Source organism: Pungitius pungitius, chromosome 10, assembly GCF_949316345.1.
Source record: "Pungitius pungitius chromosome 10, fPunPun2.1, whole genome shotgun sequence".
NCBI lineage: Eukaryota > Metazoa > Chordata > Actinopteri > Perciformes > Gasterosteidae > Pungitius > Pungitius pungitius.
The window spans coordinates 2835663-2857024 of record NC_084909.1 but is presented as its reverse complement, the minus strand read 5'-3'; the positions used below and the strand labels follow the sequence as shown (position 1 = coordinate 2857024).

The following is a 21362-nucleotide window of genomic DNA, read 5'->3' as shown; positions in this document are numbered from 1 at the left end:
TGAAGGTGGGCGTCCAAAGATAGCCGTGGTGGCACTGAAGCGCAGTGGTGGCTCTGCTGGAGCTTAAAGGGACACTCAGCAGTTTGGAGAAGCACAAACTCGCTGCTCTGCAGCAGCATTTTGCTTCTGTTGTTGTTTCCCAGACTCCTGGTCCATGCATTCTCACTTTGGTGTAAAAGATGAAAGCAATAGATATTTTTCGACATAAAACCAGAATACAAATATTGATACAATCATATTAGCAACAGTTTTTTGTTAAGTTTTGATATGCATAAAATTGAACATTCCATAAAAACAGGTTCAATGTTTTTACGGATGGAACTTTTCACTCTGTAAATTAGAACTGTGAATATTTGCCAAATTGTGAGAAATGAATGATTTAAGTGCTGCTGGATCAGAGATTTCAGATCTACGGACATAAATAGACGAATTAGAATAATGAAAGAAGACTTCAAATGTTTTTTATGGTCTCGCCGGAAAGAAAAACTGCTCAAATCCCAAAGTTCTATGTCTTACATCCGGGACGGGACTTTAATGATTCATGGACAGGTTCATGTGGAGTTCTCCATCCCTGCGCTGTGTGTGTGTGTGTGTGTCGGTTAGTGATTACTGAGGAATGACTGGAGGTGTTTTACTCCCATTAGACAGCTGTCTGTGTTTAACAAGCCGACTCTCATTGCATGCGTCTTTTCCCCTTCCCTCATCTCGTTCCTCCTCCCTCTGCATGCCAGGAACATCTGCACCAGGAAACGTCCACCTGTTGTAACTTTGACGTTCTCGCCTGCAGGTTGTCCACCATCGTCGGGGCTAACCAGATCCTGGTGGTTCACAACGGACAGATAGCAGAAAGAGGAAGGTGTGTGTGTGTGTGTGTGTTAGTGTGACACACCTGAATGACTGCGTGGCTCCTAAGTGGTTGCAAATTTGCTATCTATAGATCAAAAGCTCCCAGGTTGTTTTTTGTGTGTGACCCTTGAACCCCTGTGGTGTCTCTCTCAGCCCCGGAGGCTGATGGACAGCATCTCACACACACACACACACACACACACACACATGCGCTGCAGCTGCCGATGCGTACAGTCCTTTGATGTAGGAGCTGGAAAAGAAGACTTCCTTTCTCACACCCCGAGGTCACTCTCACAAGCAAGTGGAGATCTCTCGCTTTAAAAAAAAAAAGCAAGATTCAGATAAGCATCGATCAGCACTAGTAATCGACGGGTATCGGTAGGAAGGCGCCTGATGGGACCAGCTGGGGACACACCTGGTGGAGGGTAAACACCTGCAGGGACTTTGTTAAACCCGTGCAGGTGCGAAGCGTTCGTCTTTTCCGATGGACAGCGTGTATCCGGCGTCCGGATACACGCGGGGGACGCGGGGGACAGGAAGGGCCCTGGTCCCGTCCCCCCCCCGGCGTCCCCGCCCTGCAGACAGAAAGATCTCTTCTCCTCTGAGCTCTCTCAGCTTGTCCCTCTGCAGGTAGCAGCTTGAGACAGTGTGAGAGTAGAAAATATGATGTAAAAACCTTTTTTTTTAAACTCAATTTTTGGGTAATAAAATCGCATTATTACACATCTGATTCTCATGAAGTTGCATTGTGGGTAATTTAAGCACCGGGGTCTGAAACAGGAGAAGAATGTGTGGATTAAAGAAGACGATACCTTTGCTTCAGCAACATTTAGCAGCATTTTCTTCCTCTTCTCCTTTGCCTCTTCCTCTTCCTCTTGTCGCTTCTTCCTTTTCCTTTCATTGACCTCTCGACCTCCTCCTTTGCGGTCCTTGTTTGTGACCCCGTCCCGTCTCCTCCTCCTCCCGTGCAGGCACGAGGAGCTGCTGGTCCTCGGGGGTCTGTACGCGGCCATGTGGACCAAACAGCAAACCGACACTCAGACCCAAGCTCCTTGACCCGAGTCCTGCCATGGCGAACCAGGGCCAGCTGACCCGCGCTCCAGATGCCGTTTGGCTTCGCGCACAAATGAGGACGCGTTGGTACGATACTTTGAAGCCTGCAGCTGGTGAAACTCTTGGAAAAAATAAACAAAGAAAAAGGCAATTCTGATTCTGACAATGATTTCAATCACGACCGACCAGGTGGGAAGTCAGAGCTCCAAATGGAAGGATTGAATTCTGGAAGAAGGAGTTGTTTTATCTGACTCTGAACACAGGAATTACACAATATAAGAGGACTTTGGTCTCTTGGTTTTCTTTTTCACTCCTTTTTTGTCAGCTTTGGGATGAGACCTATTTCTGTAACGACTACCTCAGGAAGGCAGGAACGGATCACACGTTATACCGATGGTACTTGGACAAAGTAGTAAAGTTTTAAATCGACTTTGACCGATACGACGGGAAAAATAACCGACCCGGTTTGTCTTTCGTAAAGAAATCCAAGAGTGTATTTTAAAAGTGCTTTATTTGTAATAAAGGCCTTCCCACTTCTGCAACAGAAGACGGCTTATTATTCCTTATTAGACAACCCAGCACGACAACACGCGTGGCCGGAGACTAATGAGCTGAGATGATCGTCATCCGGACGAACCAAATCAGAGAAAAGCTCCAGATGTTCTGATGCACAGGAGGAGGAGGAGGAGGAGGAGGAGGAGGAAGAAACGGTTAATCTGCATATCAGAGATCTCGCAAAAACAGCTTTAACATTCACACAACCTGTCCGATCTCCGGCCTGAACAAACGAAGAGTGGATGAGAGAAGCAACTGTTTCATGCAGTCGACTAAATGTCGAGGTGGTCGTGAAGTTTAAATCCTGTTTCAAAGCGCCGCCGATTAAGTTACTGAGATTTGTTTTGGCGAAAACACCCCGGATGGGCTGAGAGCGCCAGGGGGGTGGGGGTGGGGGGGTCAAAGGTCACTGTTTAGGGTAAATCTATATCAGCAGCCCCCCCGGGGGCCAGAGAGAGGGAGGCAGATGGGCAGAGTGCCGATTCCTGAAAGCCTCCGAAGCAACAATGGTGTGACGGCGTTTCTCTGTAAGTGGATACTTTTGAGGAGCCTCTACCTGCGGACCTCCTCCACGCATCAGAAGGTCCTTTCAGACCAGGCCGTTTGATGTAGGTTCTTTGCAGGCCGCGGAAACACCCCGTGGCCATCGGATGGGGGGGGGGGGCGGGGGACACCGTGGTTAGTTTGGATTGCTCAATGTTTATTGACCTAAATGCTGCGTCTTAGTAGACGGTGTGAAGTTGTAAAAGCGCTGTCTTGTGTCAGATGACTCCACACGGGACACGTAGGAGGTCCTGAGTCCCGCTGCCACGCGTCCCGTTGGAGTGGCACGTTCACAGCCAACCCGTTCTCCAACCGGCCCTCGCTGCCCCCGACCTGTCGCGCTCGTGGATCCCGGCCCAGGTGTTCACAGGTTTGTAACACGCGGTCAAAGCTCCACACTCTGAGCTCCAGATGTGGTCCCCATTCCATTGTGTGTGTGTGTGTGTGTGTGATTTGAACAGAGAGGGAACCAGGACAAATGAATCTCACGTACTTCTCTGGATTCTAAACATACTTTATTGACTAAGCGTGATTTGAAGGCATGCAACTAGACACCATTCTGCTAAATTACATCTCGTACTCGTACTGTACAGGTCGTTACACCAACTGGGAATACGCACATTTCCACCTGAGTGACGTGGTTTTTGGTCCAAAACGCCCGCCACGCCTTCGCAAAGTCTTTCTCCCGATGGACTCCAATCTCTCGGACAGACAGCGTCTCTCTGGTGTAAAACCGCCGAGGCCCAGCGACAGACACCCGGGTCGGTACACTCAGACGGACCCGGATCACAGAGTACCACCACCATCGCAGAGGAGCAGGTAGACGTCGTTAGTGGGGGGGGGGGGGGTTACTATTAGAGCCAGTGCATGTTTCATGTGAGGCCTGTGCAACACACACACACACACACACACACAGATGTTGTGCCCTTATTAAAATGCCATAGCCTGTCTGTAGCAGTGAGGGCAGTCACAGAGCTTCATATCTTAATCATGACCCTTTCTGTCTGTGGTTTTACTGGTGACCAGAGCTGAACTGGGTGTGTTTGTCTCTTTTCGCCAAATGTGAAACACCTTCTCACTCCCGACTCGTCCAAGCGACCTTGCTCTGACCCCCCCCCCCCGAGGGCCGAAGGGAACCAGCGGAGAGTGAGAACCAGTGTTGGAATATGAGGTGGGGGATTTAATCCCGTGGCGAACTGCCCTCAGTGCTGACCATACACAAACCAATGTGGGGGTAAAGATGGCAAATGTTTTTGTCAAAACATTTTTCTTCAACTCGGGGGGTTTTGCAGAAAGGAAAAGAAAAGAGCAGAAAAAAAATACAGGAATAAATCAAACGAGGAGGAGGGATAGATGTTAGAGAGGTAAATTAAAGTGATAAAGAGAGGAAGGAAATGAGATGGAGACGAGAGGAAAAGGTTGGGGGGGAAGTAGCCGACAAAATATCAACAATATGAAGAGAGAAAAAATATAAGGTAAGCAGAAAGGTGGTCAAATGAAAAGGTGAAAGGCTCTGAAATGTTGAAGTGAGCTGTGACGTACAAACACACACACACACACACACACACACACACACACACACACCAGCATGAGCTACAGAAATGGTTTCAGAGGGGTTGTCCTCCTGCTGAACTCACACACACACACACACACACACGGTTCTCATGGTGTTCAGTCCACTCCGGTAGGGACGAGCTGCCATCGCCATGGTTACTGAAACACCAGCACACTGTAACTAAAGCCCTAAGTTATGTTCGTAATGTGAACATGTGTGTCTTGTGTGTGTGTGTGTGTGTGTGTGTGTGTGTGCGCGGGTGCATGTGTGTGTGTGTGTGTGTGTGTGTGTGAATAATGAATTAGTTTCTCTCTCTCTCTCAGTTGGTCCTGCTGTTTTTCCGGTGCCAGAGGGCGGTGGGCAGGTTCTGGCAGCCTTGGTACTCTCGCCGCATCTCGCCCTCCGTCAGAGGCGGCGTGGCGTTGCACGGGGCGCCGGCCAGCGTCACGTTCAAAAGGCCGGCCCACGGCTCCAGGAGGCGGGACATCCCGGTGCCCTGACAACGAGACCTGATTAGATTCAGAAGAAGTCCAAGAATCCAAAGCAAATAGAGCCTTCCATGTGATGAGCTACCTTCCCCAGGTGGTCCAGCAGGCAGCTGGCGGCGCCGATGCGGGACCAGCCGCTCTCGTCCCGGCCGGGGTTCAACCTCTGGTGGTTGTGCCGGGCCGGGCTCTGGATCAGAACCACGTTGAGGTGCTTCTGGGACCCTCGCAGCCTCTTGGACAGAACGCCGCTGTAGCTCTGGTCCACAAACAGCAGCACGCGCGTGGCCCTGCAGCCGGCCAGGTCGGCCAGCAGCTCGTTGACGGAGTATCGCTCCTTAGAGTCGGCCTGGGGGGGGGGGGGGGGGCGCACACACACACACACATAGTGAGTGAATTCTTTCCTTCTCGTGAACCCGTTCTCCCTCCGCGTGTCGCTCTTACGATGCCGTTGAGGTTGGCGTCCCACAGCAGCATGGCGCCGTCGTTGCGCGTCGGCGAGTTCAGGAGGAGGACCAGCGAGTCGGCGCAGTGCTGCTTCCTGCACACGTACGACACGTGGTTACGGATCACCGCTTTCTCCGTGGCCGGGTACACACCCTCCACCTCGTCTGTGGGGAGACGGGGGGCGGGGGAGAGAAGGTCAGGTGGAGTTTGTTGATTTTTGGACCCAAAAAGAGGAGAAAACCTTTTCTTTTCAAGTTGGTGCTAGTAATGTAGGAAAAGGAGAGATCGCAATGTCCCGATTTTCTGAGATAACTGGAGTGATTGTGTTGATTGATTGTGTGGTTTTAGAAGCGGCCTACCCGGAAGCTGTCCACTGCTGGCGAAGAAGGTCTTGATGTGTTCTTTGTGGAAGCCGTTGTTCCTCAGCATCCTGTGGAACCTCTGGAGGTTCTCAACATGTCGCTGGAACGTCATCTGCTGCTGCCAGCCGCCTGTAGGGGTATCCGAGCTCTGAGTACGTCTGCAGGTGGTAGAGCTCCACATCGCATCGTCATCAAGATCCAACCTTCTCTCAGAATCAGAACTAAAATGGGCTTTCGTTGCCCATGTATGCTTACACATCTACATATCTCCAACAAAACACTAGGAATGGGTTGCGCTTGCAGAGACTAGACAGCGTCCCTCCGCGTGGGGGGGGGGGACACCTGCGCGTCCTACCTGAGACGAGCACGGCGTGGTCGCAGGTCTGGTACAGGCGGCAGGAGAGGTGAGTGGCCAGCGGCTGCTGGTGGCAGCGTCTGGTGTTCTTGTTCAGCTCGCAGCTGGAGACGGGCGGGCCGGGCGAGCCCATCGCCAGCGGCTGAGGGCACCTCGCGAACGCCGCATGGTCTGTTGGAGGGAAACCACTTCTGGATTTAGGAAGAGCTCAACATTTTTCACATCACATTTCAATCTTGATACAAAATGCGGGAATGGCCCGGATGAATTTGTCATGCAATGCAATTTTTAGCACGTCAGCATGGGGAAACTGCCGGGCTCGTTTTTTTAAACGGTTTTCCAGGATGTTCAGGCTTTCAGGAATGAGTTTGAAGATCAAAGTTTGATGTAAAAATATGTTATCGTCTTAATTGGCGAGTTTCCCTTGAGACTCCTGGAATGTGTTGGGCATGTAGGCCGGGAAATATGGCCGACATCCTGCAAGGAGAGAAGAAAAGCAGACCTCCTCGTGTTGAGCTCTTCTGAACCCTGAGAGAAGGGACCTACCGACACACTTGAGTCTCTGCGTCCGGTTGCTGTCTCCGACGGCGACCACCAGCGGGAGGAAGTGGACCTCACAGAGCCCTCCGACGGCCCGCTCCACCGGGCGGCGGCCACCGCCGCCGCCGCCGGTCAGCCGGTGCCCGTTACCCATGAGCCTCTCTGGCCCGGCTTGGCGGCGCTTCAGCTGGTTCTGGCAGCGGCCCTTCAGAGCCAGAGTCAAGCACTCCTCGCCTGGAGACACAGGGGTGAAAGACACCTCGATGGTGATGATGATGATGGCTTCAGCTCGTTTCTCGCATTGGGGAATCAGCGGCTCTGCGTCTGCATCCCCTCGCCGGGTTAAATGGGGTCTCAAGAAAGTTTCACTTTGATAGACTTTGGTGCAAGAGCCCTCTAGCAGGGCCCAGCAGGGGGCTCAGTGCTGTGTGTGTGTGTGTGTGTGTGTGTGTGTGTGTGTGTGTGTGTGTGTGTGTATGAATAATTGACGGGCCAAATTCACCTTAACATCTGGCCCTAACCGCTCTCACAGCAGGAAGCCGGCAACCTGCACTTTCAAAACTCGTCTCTTTTGCAGGACTTCGTGAGGACCATCACAGAAAAGACGTCCCCTTTGGGCTGTTTCTACATGGATGAAGCACTTTTACTCTCACTTTTGGCCTTTTATCCCCAGTGGGGACGTCGCTGGCTTGATTGTCAACCCTTTTTCCAGATATGACCAAAATACTCCCGCTTCAGTGTCTCAGAAGAACAGCCGGCCTCCTGTTAACGATTTTTCAACCGAGTCCTTAACAATGACGGTTCTTTTGGTTTATGATGGAGACAAAACAATCCTCTCATCTTTACGTAATTTGAAGGAGTTTCTATTGAAGGCAGCAGACGCTAAAACAGCCCAAGAAGGGACGCTCAACATTCTGAACTGGAGAAATGTCGAAACCTTCTTTTTCGCAAAGACAGAAGTGCAAGAGCACACTTGGAAACACGGGGACGGATGAATTGGATTTAGCTGCGGGGCAAAAAGGGCTAAAGATGCAGCTGGGTCAGACCCCCCCTCCCCCCCTCCCCCTGAGCAGAGGAGTGTCCCTCATCACACAATGAGCTATAAATGGAGCTTTCATCCCACTATGACTTTCTCTTCTGCTTCCGTCTAATGCTGATCTTTACACACACACACACACATTAAATATGTGCACAGATACACGCACATTGGGTACTGATTCAAAATTGAGGAAACCCAATATCACAACTATGTGATGTTATTATACTGCTTTTATATTGCATTTAGACTCCAAACATGTGAAAATGTAAGCGGCACAGGGAGAAGCCACGAACGTGAGCATCAGATCAGAAGGCATTGGTTCTCACCCAGGTAGATGCCATCCAGGTGGGAGCATCTCTTCTTGGTCACGTTCACGTCCACGTAGAACAGGACCACCGGGTGGCCAAAGTTCTCCCCGGGGCTCGGGTCCAGCACCAGCACGGCGTCGTGGGCCGCGGCGCCGGGGACAGACTGCTGCGGCCTGTGGGGGCCTCCGCCGAACCCTCCCCCCCGCGGTTTGGAGCTCAGGGAGCCGCCCGAGGAGTCCGGCAGGATGGCCACGACCTTGTCTGCGTTACCTGGGGGGGGGGGGATGTCTATTATTACATGTGTTCCTCCCTTTCCCCCCCTGTAGTGTCTAAACCGCGTCAGTTATATTAAAAACACACATAAAGGTGCTTTGTCTCAATGTCTCCACTTTAGAAGCTCTTACATCCACCGACCTTCACCCCTTTATTTCTCTCTATGTTATGAAAGGTTCTAGAGAGGGGTTTGCTCACACATCATTTATAGTCTTATATTTAAATTTTTATCATTTTATGCAACAAAATATCCATCCAGCAACTGAATTCAACAAGATTTTTGAATCTGGCGTCATCCAGCTCGCGTCCCCCTTTACATACACTTTGGATGAGTTATTCCCATTCAAATAAACAACTATCATCTGCAGGGTTTATTCTTCCATTTCCGTGGCTTTTGTTCCATAATCGATTGCATATTCAGACATACTTCTATCATGCAAGAATCATTTGATTGGCCAGCTGTAAATGCTGAATATGCAAACTGCGTTTTAATGATAAAAAAGAGTAAATGAAAACGTGTACAACACCGGTCTTTGTGATTTTGTATGGCTGTGCCCATAAATTTATATTTTTAATGCAGAAACGTTTCAGAAATCACCCAAACGATGCTCTGACCCCCCCCCCCCCCCCCCGTACCTGCGGCTGCGCGTGGCTCCGAGGCGTACACGGCCACGGCTGACAGCGGCAGGTGGGCGAGCCGCCTGCACTCGGCCTTGGAGAGCGAGGACATGCGGAGGCACCGGTCCAGCTGGTCCCACTGCAGCGACTGGAGGCCCGAGCGGACCCAGCGCTCCAGGCGGCCCGGCGCCCCCGCGCCGGCCCCGGGGGCCACGGGGGCCACGGGGGCCACCGCTGCAACGTGGAGGAGGAGGAGGAGGAGGATGGAGAGAGGAGCCAAAAGGAGCACCAGGAGCCTCATATTCACCCCCTTGTGGTTTCTTCCTTTAGTCCTCTTCTGTGGTGTAGTTTGGTTCTTTGGATTTGTCCTTGTTTCGTCTCCTTTCCTTCCTTGTTTATTCCTTTCCTCCCTTGTGCCTTCTTTGAACCGCTCCTTTTGAGATATTTACTCTTTTCACTTTATTACTCTGTACCCCTTTATTTTGTCACTTATGACTCGTTACTCCTGCGTTTCTGTAGCTTTGTTTTACGTTTTTAGTTTAGTTCAACTTTTCCTGCACCTTCACCAAACTGCAAATTCAGTTGTTTCAAAAAAACAAGAAAAGGTATTTTTTTTGCTTCATTTGCTTTTAGCTGACAGGTTGATATTCCGTCTTTCTAGTTCCTCCGTCTTTTATCAGACTTCCGAGAGTTCAACCAAACGTTGGTCTAAAACACGTTTGATCGTTAAAAGGATGATAGAAAAACATATTCCTCTTCTGATTCTCTTCTTTTTACTGAGTTCCTCCTTATTCTTTTGGATAAAAAAAACACATAAATATGCAAGATTTTTCTTCATGTATAATCTTCTTTACTTTGTACCTGATGCGATGCAACAGACACCAACATCCTCTCGTTGGTTGTTCTTACAATCCCTTCTCCTTCTTTCCTCGGGGTCACTTTTTCTTCTTTATCCTCCTTTTCGTCACGTTTTCTTCAGGTTTCAATAATTCCAATAGTCCCCAATGGTGTCAATTCAGTCGATTTTGATTGTTCTTGTGCTTGTTGTTGGACTGGCTCTTCTCCTGGGACAACCAGCCTGTCCTCTGCAGACTCTTTGCTCTCAGTGGCACTAGAGACTGGAACGTCCTCAGCTCTGACAGAAGTAGTCCTGCTGCTCAGCCTCCCTCTCTCTCTCTCTCTCTCTCTCTCTCTCTCTCTCTCTCTCTCTCTCTCTCCCTCCCTCCCTCTGCAAGCTCTGACATGTCAGTGGGATAGAGAGGAGGAAGAGTCCTACAAGGAGTAATGGATGAGTGAAATAAGGAAGAAGAGCAACAAAAAAACCCCATTAAAATTACGAATAAATACAAATCAGAGATGAGACCGTAGGAAAAAGATACAAAAAGTGGAAAGAAAGGTGAAGAGGGATGGGAAGGTTATAAATACAAGAATGAAGAGATTCAAGAAAAGAAACAAGGAGGAAGTAAGAAGCAGAGGAAGGAGGAAGGAGACTGCCAATAGGACAATCAGGCAGAATATAGGAAAGGAGATGAAGGAAGATTGCAAAGGATGAACTGTGAGTAAGTGAGAAAAAGACAAGGGAGAAAGAATACAAATGTGCAAAGGAGGAGAGGAAGGGCTGATAAGAAGAGGGAGGATAATAAGAAGGACCAAGAGGGGAATGGAAATAGGAAGTAAGAGAGAAGAGGAGGGAGAAGAGGTAAAAAGATACAGCACAGCTGTTGGTCTTCCCTCCAGGGAGCCCTCTGGTGGGGAGATGTTGAGAAGACGTGGGGATCACATGCTGCTCCTCAGCAAAGGACCCCAAGGAGGCTGAAGGATGTCATCAACTCTCTCATCACCGGCCTCATGCTAACTGGCAATGACACACAATGCAAAGAAACGAGTAACAGTAAGGCAGGTCTAACTTTTTGGGAGGCAGGTCTAACTTTTTGGTTTTCGTCATTGCATTGTTTCAGGATTCATCTCTCATATATGGGCAGGGATTGGTTTGTGGAATCAAATGCATATTTTAGGCCTACATGTGTCAACATCTGCCAACACAAATATTTTGCCACGAGAACAATTCCGTTAATTAAAAAAAACATATTTTTCAATTTATATCATCTCGGATTATATATTTTTAAGTGCAACTTTATGATTCTTAGACTAAATAAAAGGGAATATTCTTCTTATCACCACTAAGCCCCCTTTCTATTAAACATGATGTATATTTTATAATCCTTAATAAAGTCTAAGACCCACTTGTCAAAAATGGTCTCTGGGCCAGTCCTGTTTGGCACTCCCCATTATTTCACGATTGATTTTTTTTTGTAATTTACTATTTTCCCAGAAAGTCTGATTGTAGACAAAGCTAAAATAACTAAGCTGAAAAACCCTTTCTCTCTATATTAAAACATTCTGTTGTAATGTAAATGCTGTCAGAAGCAAACCAGGAAGTGAGGCGGAGTGAGTCTCTCGTCTCAACAAACGATCTTCGGTAGTGACGTATCAATCGGACTTTTCAGCTAACTTAAGTTAGCTAACGTTACTTCACCCCGACACAAGAACCCCCAGCCACCGACGGGACGTCATGTTAGGCACAGTACACGTGGTGGCGTACGTATGAATGTATTCTGATGAACTGATGACGGGCCCGTGTTTCATTGTTGCCACGAGGGGGGGGGGGGGGGGAAACAGCCGGTGGCAGCTGGCGTTGTGTTGGTCGTTGTTGCTAAGCTAACGCTGTCTGGGCGGCGGTGAACGGGAGGAGCTAGCCCGACGCTAACAGGTCATCCTGACACCTGTGGGCGCGTGGACCCTTTTCATAGACGTTAATGTGCGTCCGGCCTACGGTGATCGGAGCGGACCTGTTCGTTTAACTCGAGTTAGCCACCCTGAAGCTAAGCGTTGAAGCGGCGTGTCGCGGTAGCGCGCGCGCACGTGAAACTAACGCTGCCCTCCAAACGGCGTGATTACAGATGAGCAACCACCGGCAACATCTGGAACTGCGAAGTGACGTTGCGAAGGAGGACTTGCTTCCATCCGTTCAGGCTAGCTAGCTCGCTTCACCACCTTGACTAGCTCACATGGCTGTGAGCCATTTTTTTAAACATCACTCCAACCCAACTTTAGACCCCGCTGTGAGTTCAACTTCAGTTTAACAAATGGCTCAAAGCAAAGTTAGGTAATTAGACTGTTCACTTAAGGTGGATATTTTCACTGACTTTAGTGTTGATTGAATACATATTTATCTAAATGTACACTTTTTCTTAATATCGTTTTTTTTAACAGCTGTTGGATATCAGAATATCAACCTGCAGAAGCGCAAATTATTTTCCAAGTAAAATCTAATTAAGAAATCTAACTTCCATTTGATATGTCTTCTTTCCAAGTGCAGCATTGGGTTCTGTACTGAACTATTGTGATTTTTCCTTCCTCATGAAGGGAATAAGTCCCCGGTCCTCTGATGAAGGTCCGTTATTCGAGGACTAGATTCTCTCAGACTGACTCTGCTTCTCTTGCACACTTTCAGCAGGGAGATTTGTCCGTCTATTGCCTCCCGTGGATCAGCTGAGGAAGACCGGAGAACTCCGGGAAGGCCACATCCTGCTCCACGGCCCCACGCCTGTTTGTGAGCCAAAGTCCCGGCGCACGCCGGAGCTTGCGTTTCATCCCCGGAGTTGTTCAGAGGAGGACGGGGTCAACCGCTTCCTGCTCGGTCTGCATCAGCGATGTCTTTCACGTCTCGCCCTCGAGTCCCAGGACGACCTCTTGCGTGCGCCTGTTAGTTAGAGCTGGAAAGCTCACGTGAAGGCTTGTTAGCGTGCATAGCTAACGCGAGCTCGCGGCGTACCGCTGCCACTGCACCTGGGGCGGCAGTTATGTTCACTGTCAGTCAAGACATATCGAGATCTTGGAGACGAGCCACGGGGACCAATAGCACATTTTCGTCTCTATCCCACTGGAGCTGACATTTCAGACGTCATTGCTACCAAAGAACCAGAGGAAAGCTGTGTGGGGAGGGGGTTCTTTTAGGGAAGCGAACCTTCCTCCAACTTAGGCTGTCACTCCCGTTGACCTCGCCCCTAAACGTTGCTCTCCAGACGTGCGACCGCAGCTTCATCGACCGTTGCCATGCCGACCAACCAGTCGTCCCCCTGGGATGGGGCGGAGCTCCGGCCGCGCTCCGACGCAGGTAGCCCCACCCGCGCCACCTCGGTCAGTGCGCGTGCCACCAAAGTGCCTTTCAGGCCGACTCCCGCGAGAGAGGATCGAGCCAAACCCCTCTCCTCACACGTTGCCACGCCTGCCCCCCCGCCCAGGCAGGCGTGCGCGTCTGTGGCGGAGAACGGGTACAGAACTAAAACCACCGCCCAGAGCCAATCCACCACAGTGCCAGAGGGGTCTCCACACCTGCCACGGACGCCGAATGGGTTTCTCGGCCCACACCAGGGACCGAAGCAGGCTGGGGGCGGCCCCGCGGAACCCAGGGCCCCCCCGTCCGTCACCGAGGGGGACGGCCCGCTTAATGTCCAGCCGGCGGGTGCCGTGCAGAAACCTGTGTCGCTGCAGGCCTCGCCGCCCGGAGGCAACGCAGCAACGGGCAGAAGTTCCGCCCCCACAGGCGACGCCCTAACCCTTAACCTGGGATTGGAGCTTATTTCTTCTATTTGTTACCGGGACCTGTTCGTCAAAAGGCAGCCCAGCCCGCAGCAAACTGACTGCTCAACGGTGAGTGTAAAGAGTTAACAGCTCATATTAAAAGAATCCCTTTATTTTTTGACTAATTCTAGTGGTCATCGGGTCGTCATCACTGCAGTGATTTTCTTAGTGCAGAATGTTTGAATTTTTTATTAGAATTAATTGATTATCAAAGCTCCTCCATGAGAACTATTTTGTTCTACGAGTAGTAAGTGGCGGTTCGATATTTCGGTATAAATGCATATGGCGGCCTGAATACCACAATAGGTTAAAGGTAGGTCCACTCACTACATCCTCTTCCCCATCCCACCTTTCCTTGTTTTGTCTTCTCAGCCTGAAGCAGCAGACCGTTCCTCCTCCTCCTCCTCCTCCTCCTCCTGCTCCACGCCGTCGGTGCCTCCTCTGTGCCTTACTCTCTCTGAACACCTGTGGGCGCCACTGAGATCGGACACGCAGGACACAGTGAGAGAAACGATGTCGGTCAAAGCGGCGGCAGCGGCGGCGTGCAGCCGGGCACAAAGCACGCGCACGCGGATGAGCGCTTCGACCGCTCAGCTGGAGGTACGAGGTCGACCTCCGGCGGCGCTGGCATCCGCCGCCAGCAGCAAGCCCCGAACCCTGGACCCCAAGCAGCAGGCCCCGGGGAGCTCCTCCTCCTCCTCCTCCTCCTCCTCCACCTCCACCACATTCGGGAGAATCGCTCTCCCCGAAGACGCCCCCCCGCCGACGGTGCCCAGCACCAAAGTCACAGGTAATCCCAATGGTTTACCTCATACCTCAGGCTATGGTTATGCAATACGTCCCAGTACATGATCCCAGCTTGTTTTTTTTGTTTGTTTTGTGTGCAAGTTAAGAAAAGCTTACTTATTCTTATTTTAAAATGCTTTGTTTACTTCTTTGATCAAACTCCTCCCACGCAGTTGCAATGGAGCTTGAGTTTAGTTTCAAACTAGTTTCGCATTTACAAACATATTTGACCTTTTATGGAGAAAATATAATATAAAAAAATCAAGTTCCTAGAGAAGTGACCTTTAGTTTCCCTCGTAGCTGTGGCCCCTGCAGGAGCCCTGGTGGGCTCTGTGACCTCTCAGATCTCTGCCATCCAGCTCATTGCCTCTTCCCCGCCTCCACCCCCCTCCTCACCCTCGCCGATGGAGGCCCGGCTGGTTGAAGAGTCTCAGCCGTCAGGGTGTGTAAACGCTCGTCGCTTCTTCAATAGATAGAGCCCCCACCTCAAAGGTCTAGTTTTAATTTGTTTTGTCTTCCAGCTCAGATACCGTGATGCAGGTCGAGGAGGGGCTGCCCGATGAGCTGGAGAATGCGTGCAGTGATGATGGTACACACACACACACACACACACACACACACTCTCTGATAGTACAGTCTGAGTACTTGAGCTGTCTTTAGTGAACCACTGGTTTTTCTTCCTGTGTTGTCTTCAGATGATTCAGACTCTTGCTCCATCAACGGCTCCTCATCCACAGCATCCATCACTGCCTGTTCTGGGTAAAAGTGCTTTACAACCTCTCTCTGACGCACACACACACACACATGTCTGATTACATTTGAGGTGAACCCACGGTGACCGGTGTTTGCTCTCACAAGTCCTCCTCGTCTGTTTTTCTTTCTCACGGATCTGATGTCTGATCTATTGTCTCTCCGCTCTCGTGCTTAGTCACGTTTTTACCTCCTATGCACCAAGTGAAGCTGTCGCCCTTTTTATATCATATCCATCATATTCTGTCATAATTTTAAATTGAGTGTATTTTAGTCCTTTCTGGCTTATTTTACACTGCGCATGTTCTGTAGTTAAAAACTATTGTGTTGACCTTTCCGGTCAAGATCAATTTTTCTCAACTCCAGCATCTTAAAAAAATCTCTGTCCTCTTCTAATTGATCTGCTGACGGGCAACAAATCGGCTCATCAGATCCTGTGGACTCTCTCTCCCTCTCTTTCATTCTCTCTCATGGTAATTGTTGGAAGGGGCCGAAAGCAGCAGAGCGTGGTGGAAAGGTCCGCTCTGTTGTTCCCTCAACAATAGAACTCCCACCAAAGACTCTGAGCTGATTCTCTGTTAAAACAGCCTGGATAGGGGCCGCTATTGTCGCCACCCCCCCCCCGCCACGGCCAGCTGATTTGTTTTGTGTGTTCATTTGCGTACACCCCACCACCACCCTACACCTTTCCTGAAGGCCGTCGCTCCTTCGTGTGTAGTATAGTGTCGAGTTGGCCCAGTGCGGCTGCAATGCCAACGTGCACCTGTCGGATCGGCAGCAGGTCAACGTCAGCTTCTCTCCCTCCATCCAGCTGTTTGTTCATCCTTCCTACATGACTGTCGTGTGAGTGGAGGTTTCTTTTTCCTATTTGGTGTGGGGATGTCTTGTGTCTATCGAAGGTAGGCGATGGTTTTATTTTGACGCGCTGGACCTAAGAACACGGTCGAGCCGCTGCGGCCCCAGGGTTAGCGTTTGTGTTGGTTCGGTCTCTGTCCTCCCCGCTGGCTAAATGGTTTATTAAGGCTTGTGAGGACATGTGTTCAAAATGTACACGTGTGTGTGTGTGTCTGACTCCAGAATTCGCACAAGCACCGTGTTAGTAGTGCAAAGTGCGTTTCCATCCTGGAGCTGCGTTACTTTTCAAATCAGTTGTGAGAATTTGCCCGTCTTAATGGAGACGACGGATTCCATTAATGTAGATGGAGTCAAAGGTTAAATATCGAGGAGAGAAAAAAAGAAAATGCGCTTCATGATCTCAAGACGTTTCTTTATGACTTAATTTCTCAGGCAACGAGTTTGTTTACGCTGAAAATGCTTCAAAATGATGAGAGCCCTTTTTTTTACTGAGGGATTATCCATTTTATTTCATAAACATAACCCTCCTGAGGGAGGATGCTTGCGTTTGGACGTGAACATTCATCTGCTTGCCTTCGCTCCTCCTCTCAGCGTCGAGGGGCCGATGTCACCGGCGGGCGAGGACGAGCGAGAGGAGCGACCCGCTTTGGTGCCCAGTCTGTTCCCCTTCGTCGCTCCAACCCTCTACTTCAGCACCGCCGATGAGAAAGGTGAAGCCCGACTGTTTGTTGAGGCAGAACCTTGAGAAACCCCCACACTGCTGGGTTCAGGTCTTCCAATGATGTCGTCAAAGCCCAGTGACCTGGGATTTGACCTGGAAAATTGAAATCTTCTCCATGGAAATCGCCTTCTGTGTTTTCCCCCCCCACAGTGGAACTGCTGCCCGCCGAGCAACGGCGACTCTTGAAATGGAAGATCAGCACGGTGACCCCGAACATCGTCAAGCACACCGTCGGCAGGTCGCACTTCAAAGTCACCAAGAGTAAGTCCCGCGAGAGTCGCCGCTGACACAGTCTGGGTTCTTCTGAAGATGCGGTGGTGTTGACGGATGATTTTTTTTTTTTTGTGCAGAAAGCCACGACTGGCTGGGCTGCTGGGGACACCACATGAAGTCTCCCTGCTTCAAGGCCCTGGCAGAGCACCAGAAGGTGATAGACCCACTGAGGGCAACATGAAACCCACTGATGGCTCTCTGAGGAGTTCACTGAACCGGCCGTGTCTCTCCTCCCGTCCCAGTTGAACCACTTCCCGGGAACGTTTCAGATTGGCAGAAAGGACCGGCTGTGGAGGAACCTATCCAAGATGCAGGTCCACTTCGGCAAACAGGAGTTCAGCTTTTTCCCTCGAACCTTCGTCCTGCCTCAGGACACCAAGCTGCTCCGCAAGGCCTGGGAGGACGGGGGCTCCCGGCAGAAATGGATCATCAAGCCGGTGCGTTGTGCCAGCACATAATCAATATCTATTTACATCCTTCACCTGGAGGTAGTTTCATGCTCTTCATTCCACGTTATTTATCAATATTTAGTCTTCAGGGTTTTTGTTGCTGGATAATTGGTAAGAGTGTCTTAACGATCAATTGGTGGTAATAGTTTGGTAAATGATGAATGTTTCCTAAACGAGACCATAAATGCCTGAATCAAGTTTTGTTGTTTCCAGCCTGCGTCAGCCAGAGGAATAGGAATCCAGGTCATCCACAAATGGAGCCAGATGCCCCGCAAGAGACCACTGCTGGTCCAGAAGTAAGTGGACAGGTTTGAAACCGCGTAGTTGATCATCAAGATCAACAGCTGATCCTACTGCGTTTGTTTTAGGTACCTTCACAAGCCCTACCTCATCAGCGGCAACAAGTTCGACCTGCGGATCTACGTCTACGTGAGCTGCTACGACCCGCTCCGGATTTACATCTTCTCTGACGGACTGGTTCGATTCGCCAGCTGCAAGTCAGTTTCCCTCCGGCCAATTACTGTCCACTTGGTTAACGTCAAAGTGCTACATAGATGACAACAAGTAATGCGTGGCTTACTTTTGAATGAGATGTCAGCGATTTGATTCAACTCTTCTCCTTCTGCAGGTACTCGTCTTCCATGAAGACTCTGGGCAACAAGTTCATGCATCTGACCAACTACAGCGTCAACAAGAAGAACTCCGAGTACCAGAGCAACAGCGACGACAAGGCCTGCCAGGGACACAAATGGTTTGTCAAACTCTGCTGCTACTGTGCTACTCTGCTGCATGCGCGTGTTCAACTTTAACTGTGTGTGTGTGTGTGTGTGTGTGTTTTTAGGGCTTTGAAGGCCTTGTGGCAGTATCTTGGTTCTAAAGGAGTCAACACAACTCGTATCTGGGAGAAGATTAAAGACATTGTGATCAAGACCATCATTGGGTAAGTCCCGAGTGAGTTTATTCGGTTCCTTTTCATCATTAGGACATATCATGATTGTTATTATCTAAAATGACAGACACCTTGTTATCTGGGCCACCACGGATGCATCTCAGAGTTCCTGGAGTCGGCGCTCCGATAATCTTTTTTAACCCTTGTGTGGCGGTCTGGAGCCTCAGGAGGTTCTGTGACATGTTGGAGCGACGAATGACTAAAGGAATCTAGAATCCTGGCACCATTGTGAAATGTTGTGCTGTGTGTCTGTTGTCAGGTCGGAGCCGTACGTCAACAACCTGCTGAAGAGCAACGTGAGGACGCCGTACAGCTGCCACGAGCTGTTTGGCTTCGACATCATGCTGGATGAGAAGCTCAAACCCTGGATCCTGGAGGTCAACATATCACCAAGGTAGGACACGCGCATAAATAAAACTCCCACGGGTTTTAAAATGACCGTCGTCTCCTTACGGGGTTTTTTTTTTTTCTTGGTCCCAGCCTCCATTCCAACACGGCGCTGGATGTTGCCGTTAAAGGTCAGATGATCAGAGACCTCCTGAACCTGGCAGGCTTCCGTATTCCCCAAAAAGAGGATGTGGTCGCGCCCTGCAGCAGCACCTCCAGCTCCACCAGCAGGTAGGGAGGCGGCACTGCATCTCAACGTCCACAAACTGCAGCCTCAGAAAAGGCTGTAGACCTCATACAACCTGTGTGTGTGTGTGTGTGTGTGTGTGTGTAGTCTGTGTGTGGGCACCAGGGAGAGGACCAAGCCGGAGCAGTCTGCCGACGAAAAGGTCAAACGGGCCTTTTACCTCGCCCAACGCTACGCCGACCAGGTACGTGACCACGAGCACGTTAAATCACAGGTGAAACCTTTTTTTTTTAAGATGTGAGAGTCGTAAAGCCTCCTCCTGTCCCTGGCAGGACTTCCTCTCCACGGTGCTGGACGTCCTGACCCCGGAGGACGTCCGCGTGCTGGCGGCCAGCGAAGACGAGCGCACCCGCGTGGGCCAGTTTGAGCGCATTTTCCCGTCGCCGGCGTCCTCCCGCTACCTCCGCTTCTTCGAGTGCCCGAGATACCTCAACATCCTGCTGGACCAGTGGGAGCAGAAGTACTGGAGCAGCAGGTCCAAAGGTAATCTGCGTTGATTCTGATGATCAAGGGTTTTCTTTTCATCTCCAACCTACTGAGGCAGAAGTTGTTTCTAATACTCAGTGTGTTAATGTTCTTCAAAACACCTTCTCGTCTCGACCTTTTGTGAGAAGGAAACAGTTCAATGATTCATCAAACAATTATGTTCATGTTTCTTTCATATATAAATCTCATAATTAAGAGTTTTGGCTCTTTAAATGCTCAGCTTCAAGATCATTCTGAGATAATCAGGTGGTTTTGCTGAACAAGACAAGAACTTATAGGCTTAGATTAAAATGTTTTTGACACTTCCAGGAGGAAGTCTCAGAGTGTGGATGGAGAAAGGAGTTCCCTAAAGAGTTAATCCAGATGTTGTGTGTGTGTCTGTGTGTGTGTGTGTGTGTGTGTGTGCAGGTATCAGTCTGCTGACGTCTCTCTGTGAGAAAGGAGTCCACCTGGGAACCAGTGACCCCCTCCACATGGTGGGGAATGTTGTTTACCTTTTTTGTTTGAATAGTTCATGAATGGCAAATATAGTTTATTTTATCATCATCTGACATGTTGAACCCATTCTTCATGTTTTCTCCCCAGTGGTCCAAGAGTAGCTACATCTCCAGGTTTGATCCCCACAAACAAGACCTCCTCGGCCCCTCCACCTCGAGGTACACACATGAATATTGGGATATATAGACAAGCATAATACTCCTTCATGTGGATGTTTTACATGCTTGTGTAAGTGTAACAAGATGAAATGAATACAGCATGACAAAAGGTTTACGTTCAATTTTAAAACCTCTACAGCCGAGTAGTTTAACGCCGTCGGGTTTATTAACGACATCGCCTCCCCAGGGTGGTGGTCACCCATCAGCACCGCTCCCAGGCAGAGGACGGGGACGGGGACGGGTCCGACGCCGAGGCGGCCTCCATCTCCAGCACCTTTTCTCCGAGTCCTGGATCCAGCGTGTCCAGCAGCGTCTGTGCCAGCCCTCAGCCCGGCCGCGCCCGGCGCCGGCTGCCCCGCCAGTCCGCCTCCCTCTGAGGCCCGGGAGGCTCCCTCACCCCCCCCATCCTCCCCCCCCCCCCCCCCCCCCCCCTAAGAACTCTGAGGAAACCCCTTGGAAGGGTTTGGATTGTAGTTAGCTATCAGAAGTGGGAGCAGTGAGCACTAACGGGTCATTATGCGGGAAATGGAGGCCACTGTTCATCCTCTTTAGTCCTCAGGTGAACCTCTTTTTCAAAGACCATACAAGTGTTCAAATGTATTCTGAGCAGCCAGAGGTTTAAAACAAAACGTCCTGCTGTAACTGGAAACGTGCTGCAGAGGGATGTTCAGGAGCAGGCGTGACCAGCGTCCTCATGAACGTTCTCAGCAGGTGGAATCGGAGGTTACTACAGCAGGAAGACGTTGGATGACCATCTTGTCAGGTACCTGAACACTGAACCTGGATCAGCCGGTCTGACTTTACATTTAACAGCTTGTTTCTCTGCGTGAGGAGGGCATTCAGCACAGAGAATAAATGGAGTGTTGGAGTTGTACTCTTAATCCCATTAACACTGCGGGTGAAGCGTTTATGCAGTTTCCTCAGGGTTTAAGTCTCTACTGGGAGGACATTACAAATGTTTGGGCTTTTCCTTTAATCTGTAGTGACGCTGACCGGAAGTACAGGTTGTAGGTGAGCTAAGCGCTGGCATAGAGACATTTACCTCATTTTACATCCTGAAGTGTTATTGCTGCTGTCAGAACAGAGTAGAAGCTCCATTGTTTGCGTTTAAATCCTAATGCGAGCTTCTATAAACTTGTTGTTTCAAACGTGGAGCAGAAGGAGAAATGAGAATGTTATA

At 50.1% G+C, this 21362-nt stretch overlaps 2 protein-coding genes across 3 annotated transcripts; one reads left to right on the top strand and one right to left on the bottom strand.

The window, feature by feature from the left end:
• Positions 1–4419: 4419 nt before the first annotated feature.
• Positions 4420–10162, bottom strand: si:ch211-67e16.11 (uncharacterized). Its single transcript, XM_037488129.2, has 8 exons — positions 8998–10162; positions 8107–8358; positions 6748–6975; positions 6202–6372; positions 5844–5975; positions 5482–5648; positions 5126–5386; positions 4420–5048 (listed from the first exon to the last, which is right to left on the bottom strand). The coding sequence occupies exons 1-8, from the start codon at positions 9278–9280 to the stop codon at positions 4872–4874; spliced, it is 1671 nt and encodes a 556-aa protein (XP_037344026.2). The 5' UTR covers positions 9281–10162; the 3' UTR covers positions 4420–4871.
• A 126-nt stretch (positions 10163–10288) lies between these two features.
• On the top strand, positions 10289–20580 carry ttll4 (tubulin tyrosine ligase-like family, member 4). 2 transcript variants are annotated; one of them, XM_037488122.2, is made up of 21 exons: positions 10289–11577; positions 12494–13692; positions 13996–14413; positions 14710–14851; positions 14931–14998; positions 15105–15168; positions 16606–16724; positions 16886–16996; positions 17086–17162; positions 17251–17445; positions 17671–17753; positions 17826–17954; positions 18086–18208; positions 18299–18397; positions 18666–18800; positions 18887–19024; positions 19128–19224; positions 19313–19523; positions 19935–20002; positions 20112–20182; positions 20370–20580. In XM_037488122.2, the coding sequence occupies exons 2-21, from the start codon at positions 13096–13098 to the stop codon at positions 20557–20559; spliced, it is 3135 nt and encodes a 1044-aa protein (XP_037344019.2). In that variant the 5' UTR covers positions 10289–11577; positions 12494–13095; the 3' UTR covers positions 20560–20580. The 2 variants fall into 2 exon arrangements, with proteins under 2 accessions (XP_037344019.2, XP_037344020.2); XM_037488123.2 differs by lacking the exon at positions 10289–11577 and adding an exon at positions 11649–12101.
• Positions 20581–21362: the final 782 nt, after the last annotated feature.